This window comes from Herpailurus yagouaroundi, unplaced genomic scaffold (genome assembly GCF_014898765.1).
Source record: "Herpailurus yagouaroundi ecotype Mexico unplaced genomic scaffold, PumYag 187, whole genome shotgun sequence".
NCBI classification, from domain to species: Eukaryota; Metazoa; Chordata; class Mammalia; order Carnivora; family Felidae; genus Herpailurus; species Herpailurus yagouaroundi.
Window position 1 is genome coordinate 7,221,614 of NW_024412418.1, and position 18,152 is coordinate 7,239,765.

Consider the following 18,152-nt stretch of genomic DNA (forward strand, 5'->3'; position numbering starts at 1 on the left):
TACAGTATAATTCCATTATGCATATAATGCATAGCTCCACTGTGTCCAGCTGATTCTTAGTCCTTAAGTAAAACACCATAATAGACTGTTGACTAGCTGAAGATCTGAAGTTTTTGCTTCAATTTTAATAACCACTCTTGAGGAAAAAAATACAAATACGCAAAAAGAATTGTTAAATTTAAGTACAATAGTTCAAAACCCAGTGGTTTGCCAATTTTTAGGTAATGTGAATCTCAAAAGTTGCCATACCCTTAACTTTATATCCAAAGGGATACAATTTGAAAAGAGTGCATGAATTAACTACATTCATCTTATTATACAGACTAGTATATTTGACACTTGCTTCAACACTTACTCATCATCCACTATGCATTAAAAAAAAATTTAATATTTATTTATTTTTGAGAGAGCGAGACAGGCAGAGCATGAGCAGGGGTGGGCAGAGAGAAACGGAGACACAGAATCTGAAGCAGGCTCCAGGCTCTGAGCTGTCAGCACAGAGCCCAATGCGGGGCTTGAACCCACAAACTGTGAGACCATGACCTGAGCCAAAGACAGATGCTCAACCGACTGAGCCACCCAGGGGCCCCTAAAAATATTAACTCAGGGGGCCCCTGGGGGGCTCAGTCAGTTGAGCATTAGACTCAATTTCGGCTCAGGTCATCATCCCAGGGTCCTGGGATGAAGTCCTGACTCTGGCTCCATGCTCAGCATAGAGCCTACTTAAGATTCTCTCTCTTTCTCTCTCTCTCCCCCTCTTCCCCGCTTGTGCTCTCTCTAAAAAAAAAAAAAACAAAAACAAAAACAAAAACAAAAAAAACCTTAAAAAAATGAAAATTAAAAAATATTAATTCAGGATTCCATTACACAACCATTCATAAGGCATCTGCTTAGCTGAAAAATGGAGTTGAAAACAAAAAAAAATTGTAATTTAGTTGAAGCTGCAATATCCACACATAAAAAGGACTAACATTCATGAAACACACAAAAATCCAGATTAATTTAGTGTAAAGGAAGGGTCTGTTCTTTCCTATTATTGCACATTTCCCACTGAAACTGTTCAATAAATTCTATCTTAGGAGATTAGTTTTAAACTAGGTATAATGACCCAGCTTTCTCTCTCTAAGGGGAAGATACTAAAAGTGAAATACTACGCTCAATTGACAAGGCAAACTGGAAACTGACTTGGAAAGTGAAAACGTAGACAAGTTAGTGATGAACCCAAAAAAGGTGCTTAGCCACTTACCCAGAGATTTATTAAATGAGAATGGTTCGCAGGTTTCCACAGGTCGTTCCAACGACAGTAAGAAGATAGTCGTGAACTTTAGGTCCCTTTTTTCACTAGTCAACAGTCACCCTCACCTACACGCGGAGTACATATTTGGCACTCAGCAAATCCTTTTTTTTTTTTTTTCCCTTTTTTCTTTCAACAAATCTTGATTGAATGGAAACCTGCCTCCTTCGAACTGGTACCAACCCCGGAGTTACGGTTCCACAATTACCTCAAAAAGCCTTACAACACAACCCAAAGAGCGGAAAAAGTAGAGACGAAAGCTTTGGGGATTTCTGTTAAAACTAGGGGCCATCAAGAGCCAACAGGGCCTACACCAACTCTACTTCCCAAATAAAGCTCTGGTGACTGTACTGCGGCTACCCAGCTGCTTCTTCACAAGGAGGTACCGGAAAGGCCGCAGATCCATAGCCTCCCACCCGGGGGCGCTGAGTGATCTGGGGGTATTCCCACTAAAGTTAGTACCTGCAAAGCTGCGACACAGAGAATGGCTCGAGGCTCTCATTACGGAGGCCGGGGCCTGGGGCCGGCCAGTTGCGCCTCCTGGCTGAGGGCTCGGCGCTCCGGAGCTGCAGTGACAGCAGGGGTCGCAGATAAGATACCACACGCCTCAGGAGGCTCGTGACTCGTGGACCCCGGGTGTTTCACTCCCAGAATTGCGCGAGTTGTCGCATTCACATTGACCGGCGTTCTTCAAGAGTGCCCTCACAGCTCAAGCGATCACTCCTGCCTTAAGCCCAGCAGCCGGTCCCCTCCCGGCGCCGCCATCGTTAGTGTTTGTTTTCATCCGCACGGATGAAGGCGGGGGGAGCAAGAGGGCTATGGGTGAAATACAGCTGCCTAACCCCATCCGCACTTTCGCTACGGTATGGACGCCCTATTTCATCTCTTTCCTTCGAATTCCAAAAAAAGTTGATTATATTTTCATATAAATCTTTCTCACCAATTTTTCCACGTGTCTCTGAAGGAAATAAGGCGTAAAGAGGGGGTTCCTTGAAAGGACGAGAACTTTTGGGCCGGGTGTGGAATGTGCGCCGCCTTTCCGCACGTAGTGGTGGCAACGGCAGTTGAGATGTGGCGTAGGGAGGACGCTGACGCAAGGGGGGCGGTGCCTATGGTGAGCGCCGTGGCGGCTAGTTCCAGACCGCCGGTTCCGGAGGAGGGCAGGACGGGGCTGGGTGGGTGGGGAATGCTGGTAACCTGGCAGCCGCGGAGAGGTGGGTGATGGGCCTTGGCTGACTTTGAGTGGCCAACGTAATCAGACTTCTAAGTTTCTGAGGTGCCTTTTAAAAGCGGCAGTGTCGCCTCCCAGCTCTAGCTATTCCAGGATCTTCTTTTTGAGCCTACCTTCCAATCTGTGTGGTCTTCCTTACTTTCTGGTCCTCAGCCTCAAGATTTGGATTTAGTGGGGAGAAGGGAAAGCCTGTTGTTAAAGCATATGACCTGCGTCCACCAGGCTGGGCTGTGGGTAGTTTTTTGCCCCTCCTCTCTTGTTAGACTGGTTTGAGCACCCCTCACGTCCATCTTGTACTTAACAGGTGGAACCAGAGGGCTTGGATAATGAAACCCGCTGGAACCAATTCCTGCCCTGAATAGTTATGACTTATATCAGCTAGTTCGTGACCTGTGTAGTTAGGAGCAGACCTCTTTTACCTTAAGGATAACTTATGCTGTCGCCTCCATTAATTTTTTTTTTTAAGATCTTATTTTTAAGTAATTTCTACACTCTACCTGGAGCTGGAACTTAAAACCAGAAGATCAAGCATTGTAGGCTGTACAGACTAAGCCAGCCAGGTGCCCCACAACATTAAGCTTTTGCTTTAACCAGTTTAAATGCCAGGCATTAAGTGAGCCACCAAAATCAACTTCCATGATCTATCTATATTTTTCTTTTTTCTTTCTTTTTTATCTTTCTTACAAACCCTTGTATTGAGGGCTGACTTTCAATAGATAGCAGTGAGGGAGCTGCTCTGCTACATAGGAAACAACTCCTATTATCTTTCAAACCAAAGTGAGCCTATTGGGCAGCCATGAGCTAGTGGAGAAAAACCCAGTTACAGGTGTAGCACCTTTTGCTTGGACAGAATGGAAATCTGAGAAAAGGAACTGTTGTAGCCTTTGAATCACTTTGATGCCTTTGGTCGGTTTCTAATGCTTTTTTCTTCTAACCTTTACAGAGAGAAGATTACAAATGCCAGAACCATTTAACTGATGGATGCTGAACCATTTAGCTGCTGAATGCTGACACTTCTTTAAATAGCTTCTTGCACCAACATCTTCACTGGGAGGAATTCAGGAAAAGTAGCAGAGGGAAGGAGAGATCACATTTGCATGTACCATGGCTATACCAATAACAGTGCTTGACTGTGATCTCTTGTTGTATGGCCGAGGTCACCGGACATTGGACCGCTTTAAGCTGGATGATGTGACCGATGAATATTTGATGTCCATGTATGGGTTTCCTCGACAGTTCATTTATTACTTGGTGGAACTCTTAGGGGCGAGTCTTTCTAGACCTACTCAGAGATCCAGGGCTATTAGCCCAGAGACACAAATCCTTGCAGCACTGGGCTTCTATACTTCAGGTTCCTTCCAGACTCGGATGGGAGACGCTATTGGAATCAGTCAGGCATCTATGAGTCGATGTGTTGCCAATGTCACTGAAGCACTTGTGGAAAGAGCCACACAGTTCATTCGCTTTCCAGCTGATGAAGCCTCCATGCAGGCTGTGAAGGATGAATTCTACGGGTTGGCAGGGATGCCAGGGGTGATAGGGGTGGTGGACTGTATCCATGTGGCAATCAAGGCACCAAATGCTGAAGATCTCTCCTATGTGAACCGCAAAGGTCTGCATTCTTTAAACTGCCTGATGGTGTGTGACATCAGAGGGGCATTAATGACTGTGGAGACCAACTGGCCAGGTAGCCTACAGGACTATGCTGTGCTGCAGCAATCCTCCCTCAGTAGTCAGTTTGAAGCCGGAATGCACAAAGATAGCTGGCTGCTTGGTAAGTCTGCAGGTGTGAATGCTTCATTTTGTAGCTATAGAAAAATTATGTAGCAGAGCAGAATGAAATTTGAGAGTCTATAGACCTGAGTCTCGGTCCTGTCCTTTTTTTAATGAGACGTCAGGGGCACCTGGGTGGCTCAATCAGTTTAGTATCTGACTCTTGATTTTGGCTTGAGTCATGATCCCAGGATCGTGGTGTCAAACCCAGTGTTGGACTCCATGCTGAGCATGGAGTCTGCTTGGGATTCTCTCTCTTATTCTCTCTCTTTCTTCCTCTGCTCCTCTCCCGGGCTTGGACTCTCTCTTGAAAAAAAAAACAAAAGACCTCAGGTGAGAACTCTCTGAGCCTTAATTTTTTTTTTTAATCAACACTTAAAAAGACGTTCATGAAACGTCATTTTAAAACATAGCATTTGACCCAGATCTTCACTTCTAAGGATTTATCTTGAGGCATTTCTTCATAGATAAGAACAGTAGTTGGGATGTCTGGGTATGTCAGTCAGTTAAGCAGTTGACTTTAGGTCAAGTCATGATCTCAAAGTTCGTGAGTTCAAGCCCGGCATCCAGCTCTCTGCTGTCAGTGCAGAGTCTGCTTTAGATTCTCTGTTCTCCTCTCCCTCTGCCCCTCCCCTGTTCATTCTGTCTCTTTCTCTCTCTCGCTCTCAAAAATAAAATAAGCACAAAGAAAGTGTATTCAATAAATAAATATGAGTAGCGGTGATGTGAAGTAAAATAACATTGCAGCAGTGTTTTATAGTTGGAAAAAAAAGCAACAACAACCCTACAAAAACATTCCCCTTAAATACAGCCAAAATATTTAATCAGTACAGATCTGGTTAAATACAGTACACCCATACAACTGAGCCTGAATTCTTATCATGTGTAAAATGTTAAAAATAATGCCAACAGTAGTAATACCTCTTGTTAAGATCAAGTGATATATACAAGAGTTCACTATAAAGTATTGTACAAATAAAAGATATTTGTGTATTATAAGACACTGTAGTGTCTCTATGAAAATGATAACAGTGCACTTACACAGTTCTTATGGGAACTGACTTCACAGATCTGCCCAAATGCTATTGGGAAGCCTGACTTAACGGTGTAAGTAGGACACGAACCCATTCAAAACTGAGCAGTGCACACTGAGGTGACTGCACAGCTGGGAGGAATATGGTTGGGTAATAGCGATAATACCCTTGAGCTTGGCAGCTTAGTTCTCTTTGTTTGTTTTAAAGCACTACTCTTATATAAGCAATAGGACAAAGGTTATCTTCTATACAACATACTACGTAAGAGACAAAAAGAAACCTGAATGATTGGAAGACCTCTCTTTCAAAACCACTGATCATATCTGCACTGCATGTACTTATAACAGTGTTCAACATGAAATAGGCACTCAGGAATTATTTCTCTTTGATATCCTTTTATTTCTCCCATGTTCCAAGTGGGAAGAGACTGCTGTCACGCTGATTGGTTTAGAGCTGCTGGGGTACCACATGAAACGTCTTGGAACTCTGATTTTCTTGAGTTCTTGCTTCTACACACCATCTTCAGTTACCACCTTCTCTTCAACATTTATTTATTTTTGGGACAGAGAGAGACAGAGCATGAACGGAGGAGGGGCAGAGAGAGAGGGAGACACAGAATCGGAAACAGGCTCCAGGCTCTGAGCCATCAGCCCAGAGCCTGACGCGGGGCTCGAACTCCCGGACCGCGAGATCGTGACCTGGCTGAAGTCGGACGCTTAACCGACTGCGCCACCCAGGTGCCCCCAGTTACCACCTTCTCTTTACTCTACCAGACCTTTATCTTAATCCCACCTTGTGCCTTTTTTGAACTTTCAAAGTTTTTTTCAAACAAGTCACACCAAGACATGAAAGAAAGTCTGTTTTGCAAGTATCTCATCTAGTTACTTCTGCAGCTGTGAGACTTCTTGGTTCCAAGCTCATTTCTTATGAAATCACTTTGGTACCTCTACTATAAAGCCAGCTAAAACATACTGAGCACTTAGAATTTGTCAGGCAATGTTGTAAGCACTTTGCATTAGATTATCTCACTTAATCCTTATAAAAACTCTTAAGGAGTTAAATACTAATATTACCAACATTTTTGTGGATGAGGAAATTAAGGCAGAGTATCTAAGCCACTTGTGGTTAACTTTTAAAACTAGGTCACGTGAAGAATTAACTCTATTCAGCAAATACTCCCTTTGCTAAGGACCTCAAGGTCATGTAGGAATTACTCCCTTTTCCTTCACACCTTGGGACCCCAGATTCAGTTGGAAATATGGCTTTAGTTTTTTGAGGTGTTTACAGGACATAGTTGGAAATAAGGAAAAACTGCCTTTTTTTTTTTTTTTTAAGTAGGCTCTACGCCCACAGGGTTTGATCTCATGACCGGGAGATCAACAGTCACATGCCGTCATGAATGAACCATCCAGGCATCCCAACTCTGACAAACTTTTATATACTTTTCTGATTCCCTTCTTTACAGGAAGAGTGAAAGTGGGAGAGATGGATATGGCAACAACATTGAAAAAATGTTTATTAAGCCGGTTTTGGTACCGGCTACATGCTAGGTAAGCACTAGGGATGAGAAAAATATACCCATGTGGAAATTGATTCCCTTAATACTAGCAGTTCTAGCACATACCCCTTGCAAAGCCTCCATGAACTCTAACAAGAAAACTAGTTTGAAGAGCCCTGAACTAGTACAGTATTTCACAAATTTTCCAAATCAAGAGTTATCCGGAGAATTTATTAAAAATACACATCATGGGGCCACATCAAACTTTGGGAGTGAGAATCTTCAAAGAAAGCCTCTAGATCTCCTTTTTAATAGATCCCTCAAATGATTCATACAAATAGATAAATTTAGAAAACACTGGTATCTAAAAGTTGTGGGGATAATATGGGGTAATAATTTAGGGGAAGATTGGCAGGATTAGAAGAATGGCAAGATGTTAAAAAAGAGAAGATGGCTGATTGTAGGGGCACCTGGGTGGTTCAGTCAGTTAAGCATCTAACTCATGGTTTTGGCTCAGATCATGATCTCATGGTTCATGAATTCAAGCCTCATGTCGGGTTCTGCACTGATAGCATGGAGCCTGCTTGGGATCCTCTCTCTTCTCTCTTTTCGCCCCTCCCCTGCTCATGCTCTCTCTCTCTCAAAATAAATGTGTGTATATATATATATATATATATATATATAAAAGGTTGACTGTATCTTAATGCCATCAGATTTGTGGAATAGTTCTGTTTGCCAAATGTAGAATTAACCAGATTCCTTTTGTTGTTGTTTTTAATTTGTTTTATGTTTTTTTTTTAGTATGAAATCATTTTTATAAAAATTTAAAACCAAGAGCAATATTATATTGCTTAGATACAGTATAAACAAATGGGGGGAAATGACAAAATTCAGAATAGTGTTTTCATCAAAGGGGTGTATGGGAGATCCTGTGTGTGTGTGTGTGTGTGTGTGTGTGTGTGTGTGTGTGTGTGTTTAGCATATTTTCACCATGGGTGTCATCCCTTCATGTCCTTCCCATGTCTCCCTTCAGAACTGCATTACCTAATTCCTCTTCTCTAAATGTACTGCAAACGATTCAGCCTGAGTTCTTATTTCTTCAGCTCTTGGCCTAGTATTGTTAAGCAGCTTTGGGTAAGATCTGCCAGAATGTCTTGTGGATGACTGATCATGTAAGCAATTGTAATCTGTTTAACAATTCTGATCCTAATCCCCTCCTGAGTGTCTGGTTTTCAGTGGTGCTTGGATTATAACCAGTTAATAACGATGGAGCATTTTATGAAAGGTCTGCATTAAGTAGCTTGTCTTTTATGTCTCCACATCTAACGCTCACACTATTTAGAGAAACGTATAACAAATACCATTTAGTATCTCTGTGCTTTGGCATTCATCTTAATGTTTATCTTACTCTCTTTTACAGCATTACACCATTGTTTTCCTGACTCTGAGTCTGACATTAGTGTTTAGTGACTAGCTCCTTCTCTTTCCTTTGCCTGGCATATCAGAGGATGGCTGACATATATTTTGATCTTCTCATTTATAAAATGAGTTCAGTAATATCTTACCTGGCAGAGTTGGGATTGGATAATAAGGAATAATACTTTTGAAGTGCCCAGCACGGTGCCTGCTACATAGTAGGTATTCAATGAGTCACTGATACTATTTTCATTATTATTTTCAGCATCAGTTTCTTAAATTCAGTATTTAGTAGGTGGAGCTCAACTAAGATAGTTTGTACTTAAGGGGGAAGTCAACTAAATGTAAAATTTGAAAATGTTATGAGGCTTCTTAAATATTTAAAGCTAATCCGGTACACCTAAAAATAATACAATGTTGTATGTCAATTATGTGTAAGTAAAAACATTTAAAAAAAAATTTGGTGGGGTGGGGCACCTGTCTGGCTCAGTTGGTAGAGTGTGCAACTCTTGATCTTGGGGTTGTGGGTTCGAGCCTCATATTAGATGTAGAGATTACTTAAAAATAAAATCTTTAGGGGTGCCTGGGTGCCTCAGTTGGTTGAGTGTCCGACTTCAGCTCAGGTCATGATCTCATGGTTGGTGGGTTTGAGCCCCGTTTCAGGCTCTGTACTGACAGCTCAGAGCCTGGAGCCTGCTTCAGATTCTGTGTCTCCCTCTCTCTCTGCCCCTCCCCTGCTCTCGCTCTGTCTCTCTCTCTCTCAAAAGTAAATAAACATTAAAAAATAAAATAAAATATTTTAAAAAATAATAAATAAATTTTTAAAAGTTTATTTATTTTGAGAGAGAGCGCAAGCAGGAGAGGGGCAGAGAGAGAGGGAGAGAAAGAGAATCCCAATCCACACTGAGAGTGCAGATACAATATAAACAAATGCAGACAAGTACCAACTTGCACAATAGCTGTGTTCCTGACCCACTATCAGTTTTGGTATGTAGTTACGGACTGTTCAGAGAGTCAGGGCATACATACATACACAACTCCTTTCTCTCATGAACCATGAGCTGAAATCAAGAGTCAGATGCTTAACTGGCTGAGCCACCCAGGTGCCCCTAAAAAATTTTTTTTAAATAAAGTTAATCCAGTTCTTTAAAAGGTAAGCTTCTGAGAGAAAGGAATTGTGTATGTTTTGGGACAGTGCCCCGACTCTCTGAACCGTCCATGACTACATACCAAAACTAATAGTGGGTCAGGAACACAGCTATTGTGCAAGTTGGTACTCTCAAGTTGTCTCAGATTTCTAAGGGGTTGTACCTCTGTGTGAGACATTTCATCCCCCAGGCCGGCTGTAGTGAGTCAGGACAATTAAGCATTATAGAAACATTGTACTGCTGTAACAGGACATTGCATACCAGCCTTGTATTGTATTTTGTTCTTAGCATTGCCTGAGATCATTTGATAAGCAAGTCACCTTAGGAAAATGCCTTGCATATATTATTTTAACTGACTTATGATCTGATTTCCTTATCGCTGTTACTATTTGTATCATTGTATTTATGTGAAATTCTACCAGTTTCTGTTACAAAGCACGGTTCTAGCAAATGTAATATCTAGGAACACCTGAGGTCTGATCTCTGCCACAGGTTCTGGGACTTTGATCTTATTGTTCTTAGCACTGGGAGGATGAATGATTATTGTCCATGAGATATGCACTCTGAAATCCGTAGGTAGTGCTTTCAGACCTGACACTGTAATGGTAAGGTTAGAAATTTTTCTCACAAGTGTTTGGAGCTTTCCTGGAAGAACTCTCTCTTTCTCTCTTGTACTTTTTCCTTTGGAGATTTTGAAGGTTTGCTTGCTGTATGATAGTTTTTACTAACCTTTTTCAAAATTATTTTTTAATGTTTGTTTTCAAGAGAGACAGAGACAGAGAATGAGCAGGGGAGGGGCAGAGAGAGAGGGAGACACAGAATCTGAAGCAGGCTCCAGGTTCTCTGAGCTGTCAGCACAGAGCCTGACGCGGGGCTCAAACTCACGAACCGCGAGATCATGACCTGAGCTGAAGTCGGACCTTCAACCAACTGAGCCACCCAGGTGCCCCCTAACCTTTTATTAAAGAACAAGATCTCTGAGTTTAGAAAGCCAGGGATTTTATTTCCTTCAGTGCCTTCACCTTCTTCCCACATTTTTTTCAGACTTGGCTGTTTGGTTGGTTGTTTGTTTTTAAAGCTGTCAGCCTTTTTCTGTGTTGGTTTAAACCAAGCATATTTCCAGCCAAGACCCATGTCTTACTGCTCGTGATCCTAGCATGCCTTCTTTTTACCACAACATTTCCCTCTTGGTTTTTCTGGGGCATGGTGGCTCCAGAGTCTGTTGCATCCATTCTCTATATTTGTTCCTAGATTTTCCTTTCTGTTTGTATTCCAGTTAGAATGACTTACTATTTCTTTGGACCTTCCCCACAGGTGATAATTCCTTCTTTCTCCGTACTTGGCTCATGACCCCCCTTCACATTCCTGAAACTCCAGCGGAATATCGCTATAATATGGCCCATTCTGCTACTCACAGTGTGATTGAGAAGACCTTCCGAACCCTCTGTTCCCGATTCCGCTGCCTGGATGGATCCAAAGGGGCACTGCAGTACTCACCAGAAAAGTCCAGCCACATTATCTTGGCTTGTTGTGTCCTCCACAACATCTCCCTGGAGCATGGGATGGATGTTTGGTCCTCTCCAATGACAGGACCCATGGAACAGCCCCCTGAGGAAGAGTATGAGCACATGGAGTCCCTGGACCTAGAGGCTGACCGAATACGTCAGGAGCTGATGCTCACTCATTTTAGCTAATGTGAAATCTGGGGGCGAGGGAAACTTTTCCAGGAGGAGTTGGGACAAACTTTCTCCCTCACCGCCCCATACAGAGTCCCGTCATCTAGCATGAATGAGTATGTGGACACTTGTCACAAATCGACATTTAATCTGTGTGTTTTAGAAGGGTTGTGGCTATGCCAGGATATCTTGATAACGTTTGCAAATATATTAGCTAAACCAAAAACAAGACAATAAATAGTTCCCTGCTATCCAGTGAACTCCAGGTTGAGCCCCACTCATTTGAAAAGTCACTAGTAGTAGACATTTATGATTGTGCCCACAAAATCAAAGCAAAGGGGAAAACGGCGCTCAGCCAGATATTTTTTGTCTGTTTCTTAAATTATGTGGAGATTTCAAATGAAAACTATATGTGTTTGTCCTGAATTATTAGGTGGGATTATTAGGTGGAACTTTCTACTTTGCTGCCTATATAGACATCATCTGAGACAAGTGTAAAGAGTCAATGTGAGTTCGGGAATGGTTTTCGGACATAAGTGAGTGGCTGCTAATCTGAGTTTGCAGCCTTGTGTTTTTAGGAGGATGCTGGGGACAGTCTGAGACCTCCATCTTTCTGTAGTAGTTGGACTGTGACTTGCAGTTGGTTTCTAGGGAGAACATCTGGATTCCAATCTCCTCTTTCCAACCCAGAGGAGGAGTTAGAGGATAAATGGGTTTAAGAACCCAATCAGCTCAAAGAAGACAAGTAAAATATAGATAAAATAGCAAGTTTACACTTTACAGATCTAAAGACCCTGGTAGATAGATGGACAGAGGAGATTCACCCAGGTTTTGACAGCTCACATCTAAATAGATCACATTTCTTATGTTCATGATGTTAGAATATCCGTTTGGCCATTCTGCTCTGAAATTCATTATACAGAAAGAAGACTTTGAGAATAAAAAGATACATGAAAGTAGTAAGAAAGTGAAGTAAAAAGAACATAGTTTCTTGGTGTGAAATGAATTTTGGCGTTAGACCTATTTGGATATCTTGCAAAATCATGGACAGAATTTCCCAGGAAATGAATAATCCCCACCAAGTCTTATTCTAAAATTACACTGATATAAAAACAACCTAATTGGAATAAAGAAAGTGTGAATTAGGTTCACACATTGGTGCCTCTGCTGGGACAAAAAAGAGACTTTCCTGAGGATTGTCTTGTTCCTGGTTTCTCATCAACTCACCATGTGATACCTCAGAATTGTCCTCTTGGATCATTTCCTACCTGCCTTTGGCAGTGTTAATCTGGTGATTTTCAAAGTAAAGAAATGAACAGCTGATGACAGAAGAAATTTGGAAATAAACTGAGGGTGACTCATCCCCAAGATTAAAAACAATTATGGATTATTATCTGCTGTTTATTTCTACTCCAAATGCTATTTCCCATCATCATTCTACTCTATAAAGAGTGGGTCCATGTGGCAGGAGGTTGAGCTTGATGTGTACAATGATGTCATTGAGATGACAATGGACCGCAAAGAGGTGCCTGAGAATGTTAGTTCTACTCTTTCTGTAGAGGTGTCCTGTTACATATTCTTCCTTTGTAAAAGCTAACCTGTGACCAGGCTTGCTTTGTCCCCTTCATGAGGCAATATTTTAATTCTTGTGGTCTTTCCAAGCGTCCTGAGATGGGTATTTTTCCCTACAGAGTTTTGGTTCTGTTGTGCATATTGCATAAGGAAAGGGTTACTTGACATCCACATATCATAAGTGCCAAAGTGGAATGTGAACTTAGAAAGTGTCTGGCATTTTAGCCCGAAAAACTACATTAAAGGAAACTTGGGGCTTTTCACAACTTAACTCACTAGATGGTAACATGAAGCCTGAGTGGGAGGGACAGTCTTGGAGAGATTTCAAAAGTAATTTTAAGTCTATTACTTGCACACCAAAGATAATTTCTAAGTGCTGAAGTGACTGAATATTGGCTAGCAGTGTTTTTCCCTGGGAGCATTTTATTTCCTAATAATTCCACAGAGTAACTGTTCGAATCTATTTCTTTAATCTCCTTTCAACCTGAATTTTTACAGGCCAGGATTTTTTCAGTCCTTGGTTACAATTTCCCTAAAATGATCTAGGGTTGGGATCAGGGTCTGTACTTCGATTGCCAAGGGTTTGCCCATAGGGACTTTTCATAAGTGCCTGAGAAGTCTTCTCTTGAGGTCCTTACTGTGGATTTTTAGTATCTTCCTGGTACAGTTTTGGGAAAGAGTCAAGGATTATGCCTGTCTTATGTAAGCTTCATCTTCCTGTAGATGATGCCATCTGGTCAGCCCAGAAGTTTTCCAGATTTGCCCTTAGATGTTTCAAGACAGCAAAGTCCCAGGATATATTAAGATAAAACCACAATATTGGGTCATCACTGGTTTGCCAATTTCAAATTCTACACAAGAGAGACCACAAACATATTCTTAGTTTAAAATGAACTGAACAGAGATGGGTCTCCTTTCCTGACCCTTGGACTGTAAAGGATATCTAGCAAGTCAATCTAAGTTGAGACTAATGGGGTCATATAGTAAAGACATATAAGAAGCAGGAGGGGTAAAATAGAAGCTAGACAGATAACAGACACTGTGATTGTATCCCAACCTGAAATGATAAAACAGCTCTCGGACTGAGCTTAGCAGTTGCTGTCCCTGACAATGGAAGGCAAGTTAGGAAAAAAAAAAAAAAGAAAGAAAGAAAGAAATCAAGGATACTTAATCATTGTGTGTACGCATAACATGTCTTCAGGGCCCATATTGCTCTGTAGATCCCACCCAGATTTTACGAAATTGTGAGAATAAGATAACAGAGTTAAGTGAGAGTTGGTTGATCATGAGAATGTCAATGCAAGAAGGAAGAGAAAATACTAGCTGAATGCTGGGAACACTCCAGTTCCCTAACACATAAAATTCACGGGAGTTTTTATTGTTTTCATGACTACACTTTAAACCCCCTTTGTGATAATCAAATGAGAGTGATGAGATCTCTGATACTAGAAAGGAGCAAGGAAAATAAACCTCAAAATCAGAAGCTAGTACATTTGAAAAGAAAAAAGATCCAGGGGCTCCTGGGTGCCTCAGTCGGGTAAGCATCTAAATACTGATTTTGGCTCAGGTCATGATCTCACTGTTTGTAGGATCAAGCCCCACGTCAGACTCCACGCTAACAGCGTGGAGCCTGGAGCCTGCTTGGGGTTCTTGCTCTCCCTCTCTCTCTGCCCCTCCCCAACTCGCACAGTTGCACACTCTCTCTCTCTAAATAATAAACATGAAAACATTAAAAGAAAAGAAAAGAAAAGAAAAGAAAACAGTCCAATTGAAAGCAATCTCTATGTGTGTCCAACAAAACAGTAAGGATCTATCATTCTGTTGAGACTTTAACCCTTACATATATATCATAAACATGTTTATGAAAGGGCTGATTTGTCATTCTAGAGTCTTAACATGTTCATATGATTCAATCTATTGATAAACTGTGCCACTGAAAGCTTATCCTGTATAAATAATTCTGAAGAAGGAAACATCTCCTATAATTCTACTCTGAATGACTTACCCGCTGTTCTGGGATCTCTCTCCTTCACTGGGCTGCTCCTATATCATTACCCTGCTTCTACCTTTACCATCCAGCCCAAAGTGTGTACATTACCCCAGAGTGCCATAAGACCAGGCTACAAAAGAACAGAACAGAATTGCAACTACAACTGGCTTGTCATTTGGCTGCTCGAGTCCCAATTCCTCTTCCTGGAATTCCTAATAAGATGACTCATGGTACTGCTACAGGGTTCTTTCATCCTAGGTTCGGGCCTGATTTCTATTATGCAGAGTGTAGTAGATGTTTTTTAGAGCCCAGAGCCAATACAAGGAAGTTTCCTTCCCTTCTCTCCTTTTCCCTCCTTTCACCCTTCATCCCAGGCAAATCCTCCATGTCTACAAGTGCCAATCCTCTTTTCCTGGCTTAGTCTTTACAAGTTCCTTACATGTGATTGACATGGATTTACAATCCTTACAAGTGGTTGACAGTGGCTATGTCCATTCTTAGGGTAACCAACTGTCCTGGTTTGCCCAGAGCCATTGCAGTGTTAGCATTGAAAGTTCCCTGTACTGGGAAACCCCTTAATCCTCAGCTCATTGGGACAGATGGTCACCCTACTTCAGGAGAAGCGTTATCTTACCTTCAAGGGGGTGGCTCCCCCAGGAGAGCCATAATACAATACATAGCCATAATACAATACAAGCCATAATACAAGCCAATACAAGCCATAATATAATAAGCAATAATCAACATAATAATGAATTATTAAGTCTTAACACTGATATGTAAGTATCAGTGATATATCCCAGTATGATCTTTACTCTGCCCACTTGGTTTAAGTCTCCCTCAATGTAAGGACATTCCTATAGGTTTGAGAATTTCAACTCCTGATCTCTTGTGATCTACTCTTCTGTCCAACTTGGCTTTTCCATAAGAGCCAGCAGTAGTTTACCGTCACACTGAATCCTAAATCCACCCTTGAAAAGAAACAGTTCTCTAGAGAAATTTATCTATAGAGATGCAACTCTGCCTGCAGAATAAATAATCTTTTTCATGGTTTCACAGAGCAGTTTAGCCTCAACTTATAAAATAGCTCCATTTTCAGGTGATGGTTTTAGATTTATATTTGCATACCCTTCAGGTGTTTTTCCCAAAATAAAAGTCTCCCATTTTTGAAGACTGAAAACTTCTTGTAGCCTTGAAATTAGTTTCTTTAGTTTTTCTCACTGAAATCAAGGTTTCAAAATAATGTTGTTATTTGGGTCAAATTTGAATGAGGGCTATAGCTTTAGATGCTTATGCCCCACAAGCCTTTCTAAGAAGGAAGCTTCTCTAAAACAAGTATTCTGGGAATAGAATCTCAGTCCTGGATGACAGCAAAGGAAAGTCTATTTGTTGCTCCTCATCTGGCTTCAGGAATGTGGCAGAAACTGCTTATTTAGTTGACACTTAGTATCCTTTTGCTCTTGACTTTGAGAACTGCCCAGGATAAAGACTAATTCCCAATTAGGTGTGGCTATGTGACTAAATTCTGGCCAGTGGAATATAAGTGGAAATGTCCTGTGCTATTTTCAAGATATGTCCTTATGGCAGGAGACATGCCTTTCCTCTTTCAGCTTCCTGCTAGTTGGAATGTAGACATGATGGCTAGAATTTGAACAGCTGCCTTGGACCTGGGATAAAAGCCACTTATTGAAGATGTCAAAGGAACAAGATGGAAGCCTGGTTCCTGATACCAAATAGGCACACCTTACCCTAGGCTGTGTATCTCTGGGTTTCTTTTACATGATGGAGAAATACACTTCTACTTTGGTTCTTCACTCTTTTTGTTTAAGTGCAATAGGTCCTAATTGTAAATAAAAAGGTTACAATTATCTCTTTCCAAGAGCAGCAATACCTATTACACAGAAAATGTTTGGAGGCAACATACACATCCAACAATGGGGAGCAAGGTCAGTATATCCTCTCAATGGAATATTGTGCAATTGTTAAAAATAACAACTATTAAAGACTTAATAGGGAAATGATACAATGGGAAACAATAACACTTGTATCTCTGCTTAAACTTTAAAACATTATGCAGGCTATTTCTTAGGACTGCATGGGAGCATGAACAAATTAAAACTTGGTGGTTTTTTTTTTTAAGTTTATTTATTTTGAGAGAGAGAGAGAGAGAGAGAGAGTGGGGGAGGGGTAGAAAGAGAGGGAGAGAGACAATCCCACACAAACTCTACACTATCAGCACAGAGCCTGATGAGGGGCTTGAACCCACAAACCACGAGATCATGACCTGAACCCAAATCAAGAGTCAGATGCTCAACCAACTGAGCCACCCAGGCACCCCAAAACTTTGTGTTTTGGAAGTGGATTATTAAATTCTTTCTTTTTTAAGACTTTCATAAATGTTGCTATGTTTCCTCATTTTTAAGTCCCCTAAAACAGTAGTAGACAACAAAAGCCCAGTGTTTCATCCTCATATTATGGATGCTGATTCTATCCTGCATTATATATATGAGTTGTCCCTTGAACATTGTCATGGACTTAAAGGAGATTTTTAAAAATTATAATAAATTATAAATAAAGGTAATGTTGTAAGGATGTGACCTTTCACTTTGATTAGATTATAAGCTCTTTAAGGGCTTGGACTATCATTTCTTTTTTACGCCTTTACTCTCCCCTTAGGGGGGACTTAGGATAGCTGTATAATTGCTCACACTTGGTAATCCATATTTGGAGTGATCTATGTGATTTATTGAATTGTACCTAGGATGTCCATATTAATTCACACTTGTGCTGAGAATATTAATTTGTCTACTACAAGACTTCAGAAAGGGACTATTGCTGTGATGATGAAAATTTCAACTTTTGCAGGTTCTGAACCCAAGGAAAATTTTGATCATCACATAAGAAGCACACCCGTAGCTCCAGGCCTTTGAAAGAAAATTTTAAAAAGCATACGTGTATTTTTTTTTCCTGCCTTAAGTTCAGCCTACAAACCCCTGAATTTTTCCAACTTCTCTTTGCTGTGTTTTATGGGACCTAAAGTGGAACTTTAACAGCGTTGACTCACTTTGTTTCTCAGTCTGGATTCTCTCTCATTGTCTCTCTGTGCCTCTGTCATGTATATGTATGTTTATTTTTATGTACCTCACTGTCCGTGAGGGAACTAAGAGTCACACTTGCTCAGCTGGGATAATGTTGGGAGTCCGTAACTTAGTTGCTGAACTGGTAAGTGTCATTGTGCTATGTCTTGATCTCCAACACTCAAGAAAAACTCCGGTGCTCTAAACAACTTCGCTGGCAAGCAACACAGAAAATGGCAGAAGCACCGGCTACTTTACTCCGCCGCTTATGATCTGGGTTTGTTTATTCATGCCTTGGCCAGGAGTCGGACCTAGGGTTGGAGCGGAGCAGTTTTTCGGCGCTCGACTGCATCTCCTTGAACGATTGGCTGGGCGCTCATCCTATGATGTCTGGGCCGTTCGTGTATTCGGTGATCTTTTGCGCCGTCTTCTTGCTTGATGTC

At 41.3% G+C, this 18,152-nt stretch overlaps 2 protein-coding genes across 11 annotated transcripts in view; one reads left to right on the forward strand and one right to left on the reverse strand.

Moving 5' to 3' along the window:
• Positions 1-2,097, reverse strand: part of ATG13 (autophagy related 13) — a 58,074-nt gene extending 55,977 nt beyond the window's left edge. For 3 of the 9 annotated variants that reach the window (XM_040495295.1, XM_040495293.1, XM_040495289.1), the window contains exon 1: positions 1,757-2,095. The gene's annotated coding sequence lies outside the window, so the exon portion shown is untranslated. Of the gene's footprint in view, positions 1-1,246; positions 1,363-1,756 lie in introns of all 9 variants that reach the window. The other 6 variants (XM_040495296.1, XM_040495294.1, XM_040495291.1 and 3 more) reach the window with 5 other exon arrangements.
• Positions 2,098-2,320: 223 nt separating this feature from the next.
• On the forward strand, positions 2,321-12,463 carry HARBI1 (harbinger transposase derived 1). Of its 2 annotated transcripts, none has more exons than XM_040495302.1 (3): positions 2,321-2,408; positions 3,469-4,299; positions 10,709-12,463. In XM_040495302.1, exons 2-3 carry the CDS (start codon positions 3,630-3,632, stop codon positions 11,086-11,088), a joined length of 1,050 nt encoding a protein of 349 aa, XP_040351236.1. In that variant the 5' UTR covers positions 2,321-2,408; positions 3,469-3,629; the 3' UTR covers positions 11,089-12,463. The 2 variants fall into 2 exon arrangements, with proteins under 2 accessions (XP_040351236.1, XP_040351235.1); XM_040495301.1 differs by lacking the exon at positions 2,321-2,408 and adding an exon at positions 2,475-2,508.
• Positions 12,464-18,152: the final 5,689 nt, after the last annotated feature.